General features: G+C 44.2%; 1 protein-coding gene across 2 annotated transcripts in view; it reads right to left on the bottom strand.

Moving 5' to 3' along the window:
* Positions 1-20,916, bottom strand: part of ST3GAL3 (ST3 beta-galactoside alpha-2,3-sialyltransferase 3) — a 185,515-nt gene that overhangs the window by 46,198 nt on the left and 118,401 nt on the right. For both annotated transcript variants that reach the window (XM_054572097.1, XM_054572098.1), the window contains one exon: positions 19,718-19,810. In XM_054572097.1, coding sequence (XP_054428072.1) covers positions 19,718-19,810 — 93 coding nt within the window. The remainder of the gene's footprint in view (positions 1-19,717; positions 19,811-20,916) is intronic.

The raw sequence follows: 20,916 nt of genomic DNA, 5'->3' as shown, positions 1-20,916 counted from the left end.
ACCTGGGAATCTGTTCTCACTCCTCTCTCTCACTCATCCCTCCACTGCACACCGCACGTCCTCTCTCCTTCCCTAACATCTCACCAGCTGCTCCTGCCTTATCACTGCCCCCCAGCATCTCCCTCCCCACTGTCACCTGCTCTAATCCTTCCCCTCCACTTCAGGGAGTGACCTTTCTAAAACTTCTGAGGCACAAACCTGATGCTGCCCCTCTCTCGCTGCCTCAAAACCTATGATCTCATAATGAAGAATTTTTATAAGAATAGTCATGGGATGTAATGTACAGCATAGGGAGCATGGCCAATAATATTCTAATAACTATATATCGTGTCAGGTGGGTACTGAAACTTACGGGGGCCAGGGGGAAGGGGCCCTGCCGGCGTGGCTCAGTGGGCTGGGCGTGGTCAAAGGTCTCCAGTTCAATTCCCTCAGGGCACATGCCTGGGTGGCGGGCCAGGTCCCCCACTGGGGGCGTGGGGGAGGCAATCCATCGCTGTTTCTCTCGCACATCGACGCGAGATCCCTCTCTTTCTCCCTCCCTTCCCCTCTCTCTGAAAATAATATAATCTTAAAAAAACAACAGAAACTTATGCGGGGGATCACTTTCTAAATTACATAAATGTCTAACTATTGTGTTATACACCTGAAGCTAATATAAAATTATATTGAATGTCAACTGTAATTGAAAATAAAATGAAAAAGCAAACTCTTCAGCATGGCCTTCAGGGCCTCTTCCCGGCTTCGGGCCTGCACTCTGGACAGCCCAAATTACTTGCCAGTGTGCCCCTTCCCTCAGAGCGACTGCCTCTCCCAGAGTCTTTGTTTGGCCAGTTTCCAACTGCCCTCCAACAGTCAGCACAGGTGGCGCCTCCTCTAGGAAGCCTTTCCCGCCCACTCTGTTTGGTTAGGGCCCTTAATCTGGGCACACATAACTCCTTGGCTTGCTCTGTTATTGCAGTCACTACACTGTTCTGTTTGTCTTTCTTATCCACTCAGCTTCTGGGGGGCAGCAACTGTTACTTATCATGGTCCCCCCAAAGCTCTTCACAGGCTTGGCGGGGGGGGTGTTTAGGGGGTAGGGAGTGGCAGAATCTTACTGGGGTCCCTTGGGGTCAGAAGCAGGACAAGCAGTCACCACAGGCAAGGTCCACATGGGGATCCCTGAGGCCTGGTGCTGGCCCCCACAGAGCTGGAGGGTGTGGGCGGCTCTCCCCCCTGCCGAGGGCACTCTGCCACACTGGAGCCTCTGCGGGGGGCACAGGGATTAAGATCACTGCTGCGCAGACATGCTCAATTCTGGGGGGCGGACGCTGGCTGAATGATGAAGCCATGATTTCCCTGAGCCATTCTTTATTCTTCATGGCCTCTGAATTGCAGAAGCACAAATTGTTCACCCTTCGTCTGAAGCTTTCCGTGACTTGTGCAGAAGAAATGCCATCAACAGCCTTTTGTTTGGGCTTGACTTGGGGGAACATGCCAAGAAGTCTTGCTCAGAGTCTTTTCAGATGTCATTTCTGTCTCTCTGTAACCCTGCTCCATGAAAGCTACTCACAAGACAGTTTTTCTGAGGTTCCAAAGCTGTCATCCTCTCGGTCCTGCCACAGGCCACAGAACTATTGTGTGACACTCAGCCACAGAGCGTGCTGTTGCCACACCAGGGCCAGGTGTGGGGACTCAGGCAAGTCTCACTTTTCAGCCTGGCCTGAATGTCACTAGAACCCTGAGGTACAACTTTGACTTGTGTCCCCCAGATGGTGATTTGGCTGTAGGCCTACATTTTTCAGTACCATCTCCCCAGGGTCCAACACAGGCATTCAATAAAAACGCACTGGACAGGTAAAGAGATGTGCAATCCCCAGTTACTGGAACTAACTGAAGGAGCCCATCAAACTGAGCGCTCTGAGAGGAGAATCCTGTAGAATTTAATTTCTTCTTAGAGTCATTTAGACTCTCCCCACTGCTGATGCTGGTGGTGTGGCTGCTGGGAAGGGGCCTGGCGTGCTGGGCCGAGCGGCGCGGTGGGCCTGGGCGCCCGCAGCGAGGTCAGCAGGCTGCCCTTTCATTCCCCTCGCAAAGCCCAAGTCAGCCGTGACAACTGTGCTGACAGAACAGACAAAGGCAAGGGAAACAGGAGCTGGCCCTGACTCACTCTCAGTAAGTGACACAGGGTGAATTAAAGGTGAAAATTAACAAGGATTAGTGGAAGACCCAGGGGGGAACTTCAGTGCAACGTGTGAAGTGTTACAGATTGAGATGCACAAAGAGCTGTGGGAGCCCCGAGTCTAACTCCTAACTCCACCAGGCGACCCAGGGCAGAGCTTCACTGAGGCAGTGGTATCTGAGTTGGAGTTTGAAAGGTGGAGATTGCGAGGAGAGACACTCCAGGTAGCACACCCACGTGGCGCCCACAAAGTTGAGTGCACTCCTGGTCCAGGCCCCTTCTGAGGGAGAGGCTGCCACGAGCGGCTCTTTAATCAGAGACTGCCATGCTTTGTGCCAGCAGACACTTGAGCTGCTTGTTAAAGGAAAGGCAGAGGAGTGGGAGATGAGCATTCCAGGTTGGAGAAATAGCGTTTGTACAGCGCAAAGGAGTAGGAGACTACAGTTTGTAGGGAAGGCCGTCCACGGGTTAGGGCACCAGGAGGCTGAATCCGTTCCCTGGTGCGCTGACAGCTGTCAGGTGGTCAGAAGGCTTTTTTGCTAATTTACAAGTTATCAGTTGCATCCCATGTAGCTGGGTTTTCCAAAAGTCACACTTCCCGACAGGAGGAGGCATTCCTGTATCAACAAATGCCAATCACCGGGGTTGGTATGCACAGTCTATACAAGTCCTGACGGCTCTCATCAAGACACATACCAGAAGGACTTGATAAGAGTTGAGGCCGTCTGGGTGTGAGGAGGCAGAGCAGTGACAACAATCACGGCCACTGACAGAGCACTCACTGTAGGTCAGCACCAGGGACATCAGCCTCAGGGACATCAGCCGGTGGAACCCTCATAACTGCCCATGAACTAGGGACTGTCACTCCCACTGTGCAGGTGGAAAAGCTGAGGCAGGCCTTGGACTAAGGGATTTGTCCAAAGTCACTTGGCTAGCTAAGGGGTAAAGCTGGGATTCAAATGCAGGTTTGCTTGACTCTAAAACCCCAGCTCTTTTCATCTGCCCGGGCCGAAGAAGGGGAGCCCCCAGCCCCAGTCAGTCATTGCTAAGACAGCATGAACGAGAAGCTGTGAACTGGGCATGGACACTGGCGAGGCCCCGTCCTCAAGGATCTGACCCGGTGGCGAAGTCACGTGGCAGAGCCGCCCCCTCGTCGCTTCCCCTGACCAACTTCACCCCAGCACCAAGCAAAGACAGTCTGAGTGGGGCTGGGCCACTTCTGCCCTAGCTACGAAGCTCTCTGCTTCCTGCAATCCATGCCAGCCCTGGCTGAAACACAGAAAAGGGTTGAGACACCGCCAGTGATCAGGCCCTTGTAACCTGGTTCCTGCTCCGCAGTCCCTGCGCCCAGCTCCCAAGTCCGGCCTGAAGGGGGCTCATGGCTGGAGAGCGATGAGCGCTGCTGCTCACAGAGGTCAGCCCTGGGGACCCAAATGCAGGGCAGGGAATGGCTGGTCCTTCCTTCCTCCCTTCAGCAAATGGAGTCTCCGAGCGAGTATCAAAACAGAGATGGGTGCAGCCAGCCTCACTCCTGAGCCTGCACCCTACATGCTGCAGCTGCGCCTGCGCCAACAGCTCCCCTTGTGGCCAGACTGTAGCCCTGGAAGGGACCCTTTGTCTCCTCCCAATAACTTGAGTGTCAGCAAAGGAATGCATCTCCGTGAGGGTCAGCAACTTGGTCGCAGCTCGCTGGGGCTGGGGCTGGGGCTGGGTCAAGGCCCGAGTCTCCCAGACGAGCGGCCTTCCCGGCGGCTGCCAGCACCAGCGCGTGGTGTGCTGGGTGCGCTGCCCTGCTGCCTCTTGTACTGCTCTCCGTCCCGCCTCGGGAATGCTAGGCTAGAGCACAACTGGCTACACCAGAGGTAACTGCTGACTGTATTTTAAAAAGGTCATTGCTTCTGAGGAAGGATTCCTTCCACCAGGAGAACCACATGGGAACCACACGGACTCGTGAGACCTAATCAAATCCGTGGTCAATCTCACTGTGTGCTCCCTCAGGTGCAGGGGAGAAGGGGAGACAAGCCTGATATGGGGAAAGGGACCTGGATGTCAGGAGCACCTGTGCATGCAACAATCTCCGAGGAGAAAGAGAAAGGCACAGGTGCGTCAGCAGCGGCTTAGGGTACAAAAGGCCCTAAGAGCAAACACCGAGCTGAACAAAGTCCTGCCTTTAATCCCTCTTGCTTGTCCTGAATGTGTGCAGGGGGGTGGATGGAGGAGATGGGGAATGAGGTGGAGGCAGCCCTTTATCTGGCTAGAACTTTGCTGATCACGGTTGCCCTTGGATGTGTGGAGCAAAGCGACTGGGGACAGTAGTCACGGAGCCATCTCTAATCAGGCCCCACAGAGCTGCTTCTGAGCCCAGGTCCCACGCCGATGCCTTGGCCCATTTGGGGGTCTCCACTGTGGGGCGTGCCTCTGGGGGTAAGCTCTGCAGTTGGCATCTGGCCTAGGCACTCTTCCTTGAAGGGCTGAGCAACAGCGTGCAAGGTGTCCTTTTGTTTTCTCCAACTACCTGTTTTCAAACTGTGTGTTCTCAAGTTGTCCTGGTATGGGGAAGCTCCCTACACTAAGCCCACGGAACACTGGGAGAACGGGATGGTCCCAGCACAAGAGGCACAGAGGTGCACAGCTGTCAAGAGGCCTGCCTTTGTGATACCGCCAGCGGTCAGGCTTGCATTTTCCCCACCAAGGTCTCCCAAGGGCAGGGCCCATGTCACCCATCACTCTTCACATCACGCTGGACGATCTCATCTATCCCCTGAGGTTTCTGTAAGGATCATTTCCAGGTTTTCCCCCCTCTAGCCCAGAACTCTCTCCTGAGAGACTCACTGAACTCAGGCTCCCCGGATGGGGCAGTGGCTTCCCTCTGGCTCCTTCATTTGCCTAGGAGTAACGCATGATTCCACGCATGGCACAGGAGCAGAGCGTAGAAAGCTCAGATGGTGTCCTGCCTGCCCCTGGGAGAGGTGCAGCTGCAGCCCTGCTTCTCCCCTCCAGCTCTGGCTATTTGTGTGGGGAGGTACCCTGTATGCAGCTGTGACCCCCTACCCCAGGCCGCGGGTGCAGCAGAGTAGGGAGAGCAGGGCCGAGTCCCAGAATGCCAGCATCCTCCTCTCTGCAGCACTCCGGCCTCACCCTGGGACTATGTGGCAGAGCTCAGACATAGGCCCTCCCTCACTGAGGAGCCTGTGCAGGGCGGCTCCTGGCCTGGAGCCTCACACAGACTGGGAGAAGGGCCAGGATCACGTTTCCTTCTTTCCTCAGCTCCTGCGCTTCCCCAGCAGCAGAGCTCCCCACGTGGGGATCTTGTACCTGAACCAAGAAAAGCAAAGTTGCTAACCTGACAAGATCAATCTTCAAATACCACAGGAATGCAGCCCGCCTACCTGCTCTCACCAGGGACTGCGCTCTGCACACACCTAGGTTTGCTGCTCCCCAGAGAGCCTGGAGCTGGGTCTGCAAGGTAAGAAGCTGCTTCGCCACCAGCGTGAGTGACCTTGCTACAGAAGCCCGATCCTTCCAGCACAGCTCAGGCATCACCTGCACCACGAGTCCCCCTGACCAATCCATTACCATCCCTTCCTGCTTAAGGGCCTCCTCTGTCCTCACCTCCTCCAGAGCCCAGATGCCTGGATATGTGTTTGTGTCCAGGCACTGCCCTCGTAAACCCCAAGTTCAGTTGGTGCAGATGAGGAAAGCGAGGTTTGGAGAGGTTAAGCTCAGCCAAAGCCTGTGTTCTTATCACTACAGTCCAATACGTATCAAACCTCAGTGGAGAGGGACCAGTTTGTTTTGCTTTTTAAATTTCAATTCTGTCACAGAGTGATACTTTCATAAAGTATAACAGAAAATGAATCACAAGAAAAATTAAAACACAGAATTCCATTTTTTAATTACTAGGGTCAACTGACATAAACTTAACTCTAATTGCTATAGACATTTCTAAAACTTTATTTTCAGTTTCTCAAAAATCGTGTTGCAGACCAGCTCACATCACTTTTGATTCCATTGCACACAACAGGCTCCCAACTGACAGATGCCCTGCAGCGACTTGCCTGGCACTCACCTTCAAGAGAAGTGAGAGAGAGGATGAGACAGAGCTCCTCGGGTCCTGAACCGGGGCAGCAGAAATGACACACTCTGGTGCCATCAGGAGCAGTTAGCAGACTGAGGCCTCGCACTGCGCCTGCAGTGGATGGATTTATAACGGGGAAGCCCAGCGGGTGGGTCTGCAATATTCACCTGTGCACAACAGTGTGGGCCCCTAGTCATCTAGGGAGAGATTTTTCCCTGGCATCTCCTGCAGCCCTACCTGTGAGGGCTGGAAAGCAAAGAAGAGGAAGAAGGTGAGCATGTAACTGTCAGGCAGTGTGGGGCGGAATTCCTTGAATGGTGGGGAAGGCAGAAGAGGTAGGCTGAGACAAGAAGGGAAATTAATTTAAAAGCAGAGCATGGCTCAATCCCCAGAGGACGTCAGAACAATGAACATCGAGGAACACATGAAAAAAGTCTGATGGCAGAGAAATCAAGAGGACACAGATGACAATTCCTCCAGTTTCAAGCTGAAGTAGAAGCCAAGGACAGGCGTTTAGTCTGTCTAGCCCATGCAGACCTGTCAACCCTTGAACACCGCTGAAAGGAGCTCTCTGCTCTTCCTGGAAAGGCTGGCACTGAAGGATTTCACTGAAGGGGCACCCACCAAAATATTTAGGATATCCTCCTCCTGGCCAGGTCTCAGTGGGTTGGAGCATCGTCCCATCCACCGAAAGGTCGCGGGTTTGATCCCTGGTCAGGACCCATACCTAGGTTGCGGGTTCAGTCCATAGTTGGGGTGTGCACAGGAGGCAACCGATTGATATCTCTTTCTCACATTGATGTTTCCCTCTCTCTCAAAATCAATACGCATATCATCAAGTGAGAATTAAAAAAAATTCTCCAAGCAAAAGGAATCTGCATTCCCCTATATGCTCATGGTTCAGAGCTATGATTCAGGACTTTGGGTGGGACTGGTGGACTTGACTCCTGGCTCTGTGCTGCCGTGACCTTGGGTGGCTGACAGCCTTTTCACTTGTAAAACGGGCATGACAACGCTTACTTCACAGGGTTGGTGAAGAGACTACATGAGGTCATGAATATATGGTATTTAGCACAGGGGCTAGCACTTAATAAGTACTCTACGACGCTGTGTGACATTTTATACACACAGGCTGTCTGTGTCTTCTAATAAAATGTAGGCTCTTTGAGGGGAGAGATTTTACTTATCTTACGCAATGCTTAAGCATATAGCCCTAAAAATTTGTCTGGTACATAGGAGGTGAATAAATGCCATGGTAGCTATTATCATTAGGTTTATAAGAGAGTAGAATTGATGTGGCAACTTAAGGGATGGGAGAAACTTGAGTGTGATTAAATAGCGATATGAAGGAGTCAGTAAAGAGAATGAAGATCTAGGTTCCTGGATCTTCAGGTCCAACATCCACGAGAGGTTGCAGAGTCAGGGCACAGGGAAGGGATTGACCTCAGACAAGAGATCTTATAGAGGGTAATGTCAGGACTCAAGGACTAAGTAGACACTTTCTTGAGAAAGGAAGGAGAAAGAATAACTTCTAGATTTTTGGCTCAGTTGACAGAGTAGACAGCAGTGTCATTCACTGAAGTAGGCAATGTGGACTGATTTGATTTACTGGAAATTTAGTGAATTGGTTACACTAATTCTGAGATGCTTGAGAGCTATCCAAGTGGAGCTGTCCAGCAGGAAGCTGGGTATCTGGGTGCAGGGCTCAGCGCAGATTTGGGAGTCATCAGCACTGCGTGCTGGCTGTGGCAGGGGAGTGAGAAGGGGGCCGTAAACCGACCTTGGCAGATGCCAGCGGTTAAGTGTGGGTACAGAACAAAGAGAGTGGTTGCAAAAGAGACAGAAGGAACAATCAGAGCAGTAGGAAGAGAACTGAAGGGGAGACTGGACAAAGAATTTGTGAGGAGAGTTTCAAATGTTCAAAATGGAGGAAGAGATCATAACTGCCAAATGCTTCAGAGATGTCAAAAAAAGAGAAGGTCTACTCACTGGATTTGTCAGTTAGTCCTTTTTGGTGATCTGGACTAGAGCATTTCAGGGAGGAGAAGGGTGGGAGAGGAACCTAGACTGCAGAGATTAAGAGTTAGAGGGATGTGAGGAAGCAGAGAACACAATTATAAACAAGTCTTCTGCACCCTTGTGGGAGATTCAATTTGCTCCCAGTACGGAAGAACGATAATTCTGTAGAAGTGGATATTGTTTCTATTCTCCTCTATAATTTATGGTAGGGAACAAAGCTTAGCAAGGATGCTTCTCAATCTTACTGCCCCTCCCTGGTGCGGCAGTGATAAAGGTCCCAGGATTCTTCTCTGAAATGGCAAAGAGGGAGGGGCTATGGAATGTGGGGATAGCAGACACCCAGCTACCCCAGCCAGGAGCCCATAAGCTCTCAAAACCCCCAGGCAAGTGCAATAGGCCTCCTGCATCTTCTCACGCAAGGGTCCTAAAACAGGTAGCTGGGACTCTGTCAATACTCCATCCAGACTTGCTGACTCACAGAGCTTAGTGAGGTCTCAAAAAGGGCATCCTTGCACTCTGGGGAATTCATCTGGTTTGGACCATGGCAATGACTTCTCAACAGTAACAGAGATGCACAAAATCACAGATAAACACCATGCACCATGGCCTTCCTAAAGCAAAGTGTCTCAGGAGAAGTGAGGTTTTCCTTTGTAGAGCAAGGTAAGAGGGCAATTTCTGCACCAATACCTCACATTAGCCACCACCAGGCATCTGGTAGACCTCTGTACTTTGGCTACTAGCCAGCCTATTCATGAAACTACAGCTGTGAGAGGAAGTGGAATGCAGCAGTTAAGCACGTGGGGTCTGTGGTTAGAGTGCTTGGGTTCAAAGCTTGGCTTCACCACTTCCTGTGTGACCTCAGGCAAATTGCTTGACTTCTCTGTACCTCCATTTCCTCATACTTAAAACTGGATTAATAACAATACCTATCTCATATGATTGTGGGGAGGATTAAAAAAGGAAAAAAAAAATAGAAAAAGGCCTTAGCGCAGAACTGAATCAATACTGATACATCTGTAGGTGTTAGCTATCATGGTTGCTGCTGCTGTTATTGCTCTGCAGCGTGGCTGAGGCCTGGGTCTGGATTCCACTTTATGGTCAAGGTGTTTGCCATAGGCTTATGCATAGGCAGACAAATATTATCTTGTGGATGCCTCACTTGTTCCCAATGCTGAGTGGCTCCACTGGCCACCATCTAAAAGACATGATACTCAATCTTTCACTAAAGCACAAAAAGCCACTCAAATATATGTAGCAAGGCATGGCCAGGAAAATGGGGTGTGTCAATTAAGGTTTTATGAGTTATTTTTTTTTTCTTTAAATCTATAGTTTAAATGTTTCCCATGACCTATTCTGGGATCTTTATTTTTTCCTGAAAAACTCACCTGATTATAATAAAAGTCATTGAGAGAGTAAGAATTCACTTAACGTCTAACAATTTTGCAGGAATGATCTAACAGTTGTTGTCCCAAGATGTATCATCTCTTCATCCTATTGACTAATGAGTTAAGTAATGCTCAGACTTTCCCACAATTACACAGCCTGTTAAGTAAGAAAGCTATGAGAACTTTCTGTCTCCAAATCTCATCTCTCTAATCTATCATATATTCATATGTGTCAAAATAATTATTTTTCTTCAGTAACTCTCTCAAAGAGTGTTTTGTCAACATTCCTCACACTCTCTGACTTTCAATCTCCTAAGGGAAGATATTAATATCCATTCATAAAGCACACAGGAAGTGCCTACTATGTGCTAAAGGCTCTGCTAAGTGTTGGCAGCCATCAACAAGACCATGTCTATATGCTAAGAAGCGCAGAGGCTACCATGGTAGAAGAAACATCAACAAATTATAAATACAGTAACAGAGCTGTGTGTGGCACTGCAGTAGTACGGGCTGAGGAAAGAGAAACTGGGTGTCTGCAGGGGGTGGAGGTCAGGGAAGAATTTTCCATTCCAGGAGACCAACAGCTGAAAGGCCCCAGTCTAATGTTTAGAGCTAAGCAGATGTTGGATAAATTTGAGTTCCTTTGCATCTTGTGCCCCATCTCTCTCACTAGAGGAAGGCGCATCCAGACAGGCAAGTTTCAAGAGTAAGGAAGGAAGGGAGGATTTCCCAGCAGACAGCACAAATGTGTGCGAGGGAACAAGCTGGCTTCCCAGAGGAGCAGGACCTCTAGGAGCAGGACGCAGCCGGAACTGTTGGCACAGCAGCATCCCTTCCAGTACCAGGGCTTGATCCGCTGCCTGCGCGCAGGCGTGGGAGTCAGTGATAAGTGAGCGCGGAGAGGAGTGCGGCTTAGGAATGGAGTGAGAATATGCTTCACACAGCACTTGCTAATTAAAAAAAAAGAAAGATTTAATGGTTTGTTTTTATTAGATTGTGTCAAAACTAACACATCAAGAGCTGCATGAAGACCTTTTGTGTCAAAGTACTGTTGCTATAAAAATCAAAATACTGAATTTACTTAAAACTTTTGAATAAAATATTAATACTAGCTACCCACCAGGAAAAGAAAAGAAATGAAACCTAAATCCCAACACCAGAGATCACTTCTAACACCAAAAACAAAACGAAATAATAAAAAACCCACATGGATTAATAATTCAAATATAAATAATAAAGCTAAAAATGTACCAGAAGAAAACATAGAGGAAGGCACTTTTACAAACTACTATAAGTGGATGTAAATTCAAAAACTGCTACAGCAGGTAATTTACCAATAACTTTCAAAATTACTTTTGATCCGGAAGTATCACTTTATTCCAGATACGTAATCTTGCATGTGTGGGAAATACTGTACAAATTCGCTGAATTAATATCTTAGTTGTAAAGATTAGCAATTGCCTAAATGGCATGGACAGGGACCTGATAACCTATAGTGCATCTTTACAATGGGGTGCTATGTGAAAAAACAAAACAAGGGACTTCTGTTTCCAGGCATGATGCAATAACAGGAAGGGGATTTACCCTCTTACTTAAACCACTAGAAAACAAGTCAAAATATAGAAACAATAGTTTTCAGACCAGTGAAAAGGATTGGGAACCCAAACACACAGCCCAGTGGTCTGAGTTGAGAAAACAGATCGAAGTTTAGAGGGCCCAGGAGGCTAGAATTTGTGGAGACGGCTGCCACAGAAGACAGAGCTGCACAGAAGGCTCCAGAGATCTGCAAAAGGGCCCCCTCAGATCTTTGGCCAAGTACTGATCTGTGCATACATGAGAGGAAACTCTGAGGCTGATGAAAGACCACCAGGAAGCAGGAGATCAAACAATTCCTTATGTTCACAAGGGCTGGGAGTTGTTTGTACTCATACAAACCAGAGTAGAAATAAATCAGCCAGAATGGAAATACCTCAAAATGCACAAGGGTACCATGCTGGTAATGGAGATAAATTTGCCATAGACAAAGGGTTGCTGAAGACATGTACTAACAATGTTAAAAGCAAGCCTCAAAAGGAAACAACTGATTCCAAGTAACTTAATTAAATACCCAAGGAAAACTCACAGTTTAAAGGGACACAGCAATAGGTAGCATAGAAAAATGTAAAATCTGCAATTGCCTGGAATCCAATGAAAAAAAATCAGAAAAATATAGGCCAAAAACAGGAGAAAAATCAATCAATAAAAACCATCCCAGAAACGAGAGAGATGATGGAATTAGCAGCTATTACAAATACATTCCATATGTTCAAGAAGGTAGAAGAACACAGGGGCATAATAAGGAACAAAACAGAAGATATGAAAAGAACTAAATGGAACTACAGAAAACAAAAACACAATATCTGAAGTAAAAATACACCATGAAATAAACAGCTGGTTAGGCACTACAAAAGAAAAATCGGTGGATGTGAAAACATAGGAACATCAGCCACCCAAAATGAAGCACAAAGAGAAATAAGATTAGAACAAACGACCTGCCCCCACCCCACCCCCACTCCCCACACCCCCGCCCCGGGAACCTGTGAGACTAATGGTATAACACATGTAATTGGCATTCTGGGAAGGAAGGTTGGGCAGAAAAAAAATTTGAAAAAATAAGGACAAAAACCATTCAAATTTGATTAAAAAAAACAAAACAACTATGAACCTATAGATCCAAGGAAATAAATAAAACCAAGCCAAATATATATAATGAAAACCACAACAAGATCATCATAATCAAATTCCTGAAAGAGAGCGACAAGAAGGAAATCTCAAAATGCAGCCAAAGGAAAATAGAAACATTACATACAAAGTAAAAAGACTTCATTAGAAACTATGCAAGCCAAAAGAAAATGAAGTTAAGTCATGTGGTGTATAACAACATTTTTTTGGTCAATCAAGGACAGCATAAACAACAGTGGTCCTATAAGACCAAAGCAGAGCTGAAAAGTCCTTACTGCTCAGTGATGCTGCAGCCTTCGTAATGTGGCAGCACAACACCTTACTTACCTATTTGTGGTGATGCCTGTGTAAACAAACCTACTGTGCTGCTGGCCACACAACATCACAGCACGTACAATTAATATACATTGATAATAATAATAGATGACTATGTTACTGGTTTATGTATTTACTATATTTTTATTGTTGGTTTACAGTGTAGTCTTTGTACTTGTATAAAAAAATGTTTTCTATAAAGCAGTCTGCCATGTTAAGCCAGCAGCAACCCTTACACATCTCAAGTTTGCCGTCATCTCTTGATCGTATCATTTTCTCTTGTGCTTAATCTCATGTTGTTTTGTGCAGTAACATGCTGTCCAGGTTTGCAGCCTGGGAGAAAGAGGCTATACCACACAGCCTAGGTGTGTAGAAAGCTCTGCCGTCTAGGTTTGTGTAAGTGCATCTATGATGATCACAAAATGACAAAATTGCCTAATGACTCACTTCTCAGAATGGATCCTCGTTATAAAGTGACACATGACTGTAGATCTTTAAAGTACTGTATGTGTGTAAGTGAAATTGTCAACCTAGAACTGTATACTCAGCCAAAAAAAAAAAAAAAAAAAGCTTTAAAAACTGAAGGTAAAATGAAGACTTTATCAGACAAACCAAAGCTTAAAGACTTCATTGCCAACAGATTTGCCTTGTAAGAAATGTTAAAATAAGTTCTTAAGGCAGAAGAAAAAGGATACCATACAGAAGTTTGTATCTACACAAGGAAGAATGATGAACAGTAAAAATAAGTTTGCGGGTAACTATAAAAGACTTTTATCCCTAATTTTAAAAAATTTTAAATGTCCAATTGTGGTAACATACACAACATGTAATATCATCTTAACTATTTTTAGGTGTATAATTCAGTAGTGTTAAGTACATCTGCATTATTAAGCGATCTATATCCAAAACTGAAACTCTATATCCATTAAGCAGCAACTCTCCGTTTCCCCCTCCCCCAGACCTCACAGCCACCATTCTACTTTCTCTCTCTATGAATCTGAGTACTCTACTACCTCATATAAGTGGAATCAAACAATATTTGTCTAAGATTGGCTTATTTTACTTAGCATAATACCCTCAAGTTTCATCCATGTTCCATCATATGTCAGAATTTCCTTTCTTTTTAAGGAAGTAAATAATATTCTGTTGTATATATAGGCCACATTTTGTTTATCCTTTCACCTGTTGATGGACATTGGGGTTGTTTTGCCTATTGTGAATAATATTGCTATGAACATGGGTGTGAAAGTACCTCTTTGAGACCCTGATTTGAATTCTTTTGGGTATATACCCAGAAATGGAGTTCCTGGATCATATAATAATTCTATTTTCAATTTTTTGAAATTAAAAATTTCAAATTACTGTTTTCCATAGTGGCTGTACCATTTAACATTGCCACCAACATTGCTCAAGGATTCCAATATTTCCACATCCCCATCAAGACATTATTTTCGGCTTTTTAAAAATAACAGCCATTCTAATGGGATCTCATTGTGGTTTTGACTTGCATTTCTCTAATGACTGACAACGCCGAATGTCTTTTCATGTGCTTGTTGGCCATTTATACATCTTTTTTGGTGAAATGTTTACCCAAGTCCCTTGCCCATTTTGTTGTTGTTGTTCATTTGTAGTTCATCATATATCCTGGACACTAAGCCCACATCAGATACATAATTTGAAAATGTCTTTTCCCATTCCACCGATTGTTTTTTCCCCTCATTTTAAAGTCATTTAAAAATAATTAACTGTTTAAAACAAAAATAAGAACACTGTTGTGTGGACTTATATATAGATGTAAAGTGTATGACAAAAATAGCACAAATCATGGGAAGGGGATGAAATATATACTGTATGGTTCTTAAGCTCTACGAAGTCCCAAAATATTTAAAAATAGATTATAAATTAAAGATGTATATTGTAAACTCTAGAACAATCATGAAAAACATAAAACAAAAAGGGTATAGCTATTAAGCCAACAGTGGAGGTAAAATGAAACCTTAAAACATATTCAATTAACCCAAAAGGAGGCAGGAAAAGAAAAGGGAAAAAAAGCAGAAAACTAATTGTAAGACGCTGATTACATTAAATATAAATGATATAAGCACTCCAATAAAAGGCTTCCATTGTCAGATTGGATAAAAAAGCAAGACTCAGTTATGTGCTGTCTACAAGAAACCCACTTTAATTATAAAGGCAGAGATAGGTCAAATGTAAAAGAATGAACTGCTGCCAACCACCCTTGAGACCCAAATTCTCTGAGCTCAAGGGTAAAACACAAACATGCTCCTTTCCCACCAAAAAAATGTAAAAGGATTAAAAAAAAAACATATAACATGATGGAGCTAATTTTTAAAAGGCTAAGATGGTTATATTAATATCAAACACAAAAGATTTCAGTACAAGGATTGTTACCAGGGAAAAAGAGACATATCAGAATAATGAAGGAATCTATTCTGCAGGGGGGTACAATAATCCTAAACGTATATGTACTAAATGACAGAGCTCCAAAATGTATGAAGCAAAACTGATAAATGGAGACTTATATATCCCTTTGTCAGTAACTGACAGAAAATCAGTAAGGATATAGGAGAGATGTGACAAATACTATCAACTAACCTAATCTAGCTGCCATTTATAGAATACCCACTAACAGCAGAAACATTTTTATCAAATGCACAGAATGTTCACCAAGATAAACCATATTTTATCCCATAATTCAGACCTCTATCAATTTAAAAGTATTAAAATCATACAAAGTATATTCTTTGATCACAACAAAAATAAACCAGAAATCTGTAACATAAAGATAACTGGAACATCCTCAAATACTTGGAAATTAAGCAAAAATGTTCTTAAGAACCTAGAGGAAAATTTATAGCATTAAATGCTTATATTAGAAAAATATCAAATCATGCCCTGGCTGGTGTGGCTCAGTGGATTAAGCACCACTCTGTGAACCAAAGGGTCACCAGTTCTATTACCAGTCGGGGCACGTGCCTTGGTTGCAGGCCAGATCCCCAGTGGGGGGGGGGGGGTGCATGAGAGGCAAACACACATTGATGTTTCTTTCCCTTTCTTTCTCCCTCCCTCCTCTCCTCTAAAAATAAATAAAATCTTTTTTTTTAAGTTAAAAAAAAGAAAAATATCAAATCAATGGTCTAACCTTCTACCTTAAGAAACAATAAGACAACAAAGAACAAATTAAACCCTAAATAAGTGGAACACAGGAAATACTAAAGAATTGAAATCAACAACATAGTGAAAAATATAATAAAAGAAAAAATTCAATGACTCTAAAAACTAGTTCTTTGAGATCAATAAAAACAATAAACCTCTAACCATGCAGTTTAGGGGAAAAAGAGAAAAAAATACATATCACCAATATCAGGCATATAAGAGAAGACTTCTCTAGAGATCCCAGGCATTAAAGAAATAATAAAAAAAAATTATGAACAATTTTATGCCAATAAATTCAACAACATAGATGAAATGTGCAAATTCCTTGAAATACACAAACTACCAAAAAAGAAACAGGAAAGCCTGAATCGAGACAGAAACACCCCAGATCTATTAAAGGAATTTAATTCTTAATAAAAAAAAACCTTTTCCACAAAGAAAACTCTAGGCCTAGATGTCTTTGGTGGTGAATTCTATCAAACATTTGAAGAAAAATATTATTAATTCTACATAAAATTTTCATAGAACTGCAGATAAAAGAACAGTTTTCTACTTATTTTATATGAGGTCAGCTTTACCCTGATACCAAAAATAAAGATATTATGAGAAAAGAAATTTATAGACCAATATCTTTCATGAAGAGGGAAACAAAAATCTTTAACAAAACATTAGTAAGTTGAACTCAGCAATATATGAAACAATACATTAAGACTGAATGAAGTTTATCTTAGAAATAAAAGTTTGTTTTAACATTAAAAACAATCAATCAAAAAAATCAATGAATGTGATTTATCATATTAATAGACTAAAAAAAGAAAAGCCATAAGGTCATCTCAAAAGATGCAGAAAAAGCATTTGACAAAATTCAACATTGATTTATGATAAAATTTCTCAATAAGCTAGGAACAGAAGAGAACTTCCTCTACCTGCAAAAGGGGATCTCTGGAAAAACCTACAGCTAATACCATAATGGAGAAAGTCTTGCTTTCCTGCAAGACTGGGAACAAGGCAAGTACGTTCATTCTCCCTTCATCTATTCAATACTGTACCGAGTCTAGCCAGTGCAGTGAGGCAAGAAAAAGGAATAAGAGGCATCTGATTGGAAAGGAGGAAATAAAACTGTCTTTATTAAAAGAAACATGATTATATATGTATTATGTTGGTGCAAGGATAGACATAGAGATCAACAGACTAGAATGAGGAATCCAGAAATAAACCCACACATACATGGTTAACTGACATGCCGAGGTAATTCAATGGAGAAAGGCTAGTCTTCAACAAAAATGCTCTAGAATAATTGAACATCCACATGCAAAAAATGAACCTCAACCCTTACCTTTTACTATTTGTAAAAATTAATTTGAAATAGGTCATAGACCTAAATGAAGGAACTAAACCTATATAAATTCTAGAAAAAAACGTAGGAAAAACCTTTTGACCTTGGATTATGGTAAGACTTCTTAGAACAACAAATACAAAATCCATAAAAGAAAGAATTGATAAATTAGGTTTCATCAAGATTAAAAACTTCTGTTCTATGAAAGACATTGTTAAGAGAATGAAAAGACAAGTTATTGGACTGGAAAAAAATATTTGCAAATCACCTATCTGAAAAGGGGCTTCTATCCAGACTATATAAAGACGTCATCTGACAGTTCAATAAGAAGACAAAGAATCAATGAAAAGATGGCAACAGATTTGGATGGTTCCCAATGATAAAAGAATGTCAAAAAAATCACATGAAAATGATACTTAACATTATTATTCATTAGTAAAATGCAAGTTAAAATCACAGTGAACTATCACTCTAAACCTACTAGAATAGCTGAAACTAAAGAGGCTGACGGCTCAGATATAGGATCCCTGAAACTCTCATGCATGGCTGGTGGCAAAGCAAAATAGTGTAGCTGTTTTGGAAAAGTTGGGCAATTTCTTAAGTGGAGCATACATTCCATATACAAACGGGTATAGTGGCTTTATTTTAGTAGCTAAAAACTGGAATAGGCCCAAATGTCTTTTGACTGCCGAACAGATAAACAGACTGTTACATCCATACAAGGGAATACTATTCAGCAACAAAAAGGAACAAACAATTGATAGACACAGCATATGGATAAATCTTGCATTTTAATAAACGAAAGAGGTGGACTCAAATGGCTGCATACTGTATGACTCCATTCATATGATGTTCTGGAAACATTATAGGGACAGAAAACGGATCAGTATTTGTCAGAGACTGGGGGCTCAGGGCAAAGGAGCACAAGGAAACTTTTGGGGGTGATGACAGAAATGTTCTGTTGACTGTTGCAGTTATACAAAGGTATGCATTTATCAAAATCATACAACTACATTAAGAAGTAAATTTTACTGTGTAAATTAAATGTCAATAAACATTACTTTTTAAAAAGAAAAAAGTGATACATCCATACAGTTATATATTATGTAATCATTTAAAAAATAAGATGACTCCATAAATGTTGGTAATGGGACAATCTCTAACATATACTTGTTAGTAAAAAGCAAGATACAGTATGTTCCCATTTATGATAATGTTGACTATCTCTGGGGTAGGGGTCTAGAGTGGGAGAATATACCCTTTGTGCTGTTTGAGTCAATTAAAAAAAAATCCCATGCTTGTATTATTTTTAGTTAGAAAAAATAAAAGAAACTACATACAAATCAAGGAAAACTCACAGGTGTCTGGCCCAGGGGACTAAGTCATGCAGGCCTGAGAAAACACATGTAAGACTATGGAACACAGTGCTTACGTGCCAGACACTTAAGAGGTGCTCAGTGAAGAGCTAGGGTAAGCAAAATATTTGGAATCAATTAAGAGGCAAACCCTGGACAAAGAGACCTCTATCTGGACACCGGATATGCAGCCAGCTTTTTTACACAAGGAGCTGAGCTTGCACCGCTCAGTCAGAAAAAGAAAAGGGGCATAAAACCCGAATATCCTGGATTACATTTGGGCAAGTGTTTCTCAGCACCCCTGTGCAGGCACACTGAGTGCCCTAACCTTAGCCTTCTGAGCGACGGGGTGCAAGCCCTCTCCCCAGTGACCTGAGCCTAGGACCACTCCGGTAATCCAAGGGCTATATCCCAACTCCCAGAGGGTCCCGCACTGCCTCTCCTCAAGTCCCTCCAGGTCAGACACTCTCACAACTTTCTGAAGGAACAAAATGACCCTAGACGGTCTCATCCACACTCCAGGCTGAAGGCAAGACAATCTCAGCATGTCAGGCCCTTCTCCGTACTCAGTCTTCAGGAAAAAAAAAACCCGGAAGGGAAAGGTGTTAACCGAGGCCCCTCAACAGAATTTGGTAAAAGGAACTTCCAGGGTTTGACACAGCTTTTCTCAGCAAGCCTGATATCAAGACCAGGAATCCAGAAAGCAAAATGGACAAAAAGAGAAGAGGCCAAAACAGCCAGCCTCAGAGGCTCCTCTTTGGTCCCGGCTTATTTGGCTAGGCCTCTCCTAGCTTCCAAAGAAGTCTGGCTACCGATACTATGACTAGGAGCTTCTGTGCTGAACAGCCTTGACTGGCTGCCTCTGGATACCTGGCTCCCACAGGGCAACCACCTCTGTTCTACCTCCTCCCTCTCCTTCACAGGAACAAGCTGTGCTGGTAGGTGAACAGGGCTGTTAGGCACAGCAAGGCCATAGAGTGGGACGGGGGTGGGAACCAACTAAAAGCAAAGTCCTTTCCGGGTACCCACAGACTCAAGGGCGCAGAAGGGATGTTACAACGGAATCTTGTTCTCTCTGGAGCACACCGCTCACCATGGGGACAGGGTTTCTGGCTCCCGCGCCATGGGCCAGCAGGCTGTGCAGGCCATGGAAGAAAGAGGAGCACTCACCGGGGGAAGATGGCAGTCATCAGGGCGGAAGCATAGCCGGGCTTGCAAGCTCCCTCTGAAAAGTTTGCGTACTTGGTGGCTAACTCCGCAGGCCTGTGGGAAGAGAAGGAAAGTCACAGCTTGCCAGGCACTCAGCAGCCACTGGGTTATTAATTTATGAAGAGCTGTAGGCGTTTAAGCTCGGAATAGAGCTTCATTCCCCACAACCAGCACTTACATCCCTCTTCCACACCAAAGCTTCATGGGGGTGAAACCTGCCCCCCCAATCAAAAAACCCTAGAGGAATAGGTAGGTAAATAAGCAAAGCCTGTCAATGGAATTTGGTGAAAGGAACTCGCTGGGGGTGCATAGATTCTTTGCAGTAATGCTGATACCAAGGGAATCAGGAACTCCATCCAGGCTCCCAGACTGGGAGAGCGGAGCTTGTTGATCTAAAGAGAGAGCTGCTCAGGCTTTGATAAAGTTAGCAGCACTGCCCTCTCAACACACCTGTGTTCCTACATGTCCAGCTTCACCTGCCACGACTCTCTCCAGCCAGCAGGGACCACTCACAGTGCCCTGAATACAGATCATATGCATGTTAGGGCTATTACTGCAACCATCAGATGTTTAGCTGAGAATGCACTTGTGCTCTTCTATTCTCTGCCTAGAATGTTCTTCCTTCTCTTTCTCCACTTGGCTATGCCTACTAGTTTTTCAAAACTAAGCTCAGATGTCAACTTCGCTGGGAGTAATTTCCTGACCTCCAGACTGAGCTAAGGGCCTCCTCTGTCTTCCTACAGTCTGCCCCTTGCCACCCACATTACATGCTTACCCCATCGGCACTTGCTGTACTGTGCTGCAATTGTTGGTGGTATGTCGCCCTCTTTAAACTATAATTTCCCAAGCTCAGAGTCAAGATTTAACCCTGCACACCCAGTACCTCACACAGGAATGGGTAAACAGGAGACCCCTATAAATTTATAAAGGAATAAAATGATGCTGATAGTCTCACTATACTTGGACTGTAGCCGAGTCAACCTTAGGAACCCACAAGTTAGAGATAGCTGAATATATTCGAGAGGACTTGTGTCTTCTAGCCCTGGTTTTGTTACTGTGTGACTGGACAAGTCACCTCACATCTTTGGGCTTCAGTGTCTTTATGTGTCCGCTGTCGGGCTGGAGCAGTCTAGAGAAAACCACAGGGGAAGAACAGGACA

The sequence above is a fragment of the Pteronotus mesoamericanus genome, unplaced genomic scaffold (genome assembly GCF_021234165.1).
Source record: "Pteronotus mesoamericanus isolate MK-2021 breed Mesoamerican mustached bat unplaced genomic scaffold, CSHL_Meso_final contig_221, whole genome shotgun sequence".
NCBI classification, from domain to species: Eukaryota; Metazoa; Chordata; class Mammalia; order Chiroptera; family Mormoopidae; genus Pteronotus; species Pteronotus mesoamericanus.
Note: the sequence above shows the minus strand (reverse complement) of the source record. Positions and strands in the feature narration are given on the sequence as shown.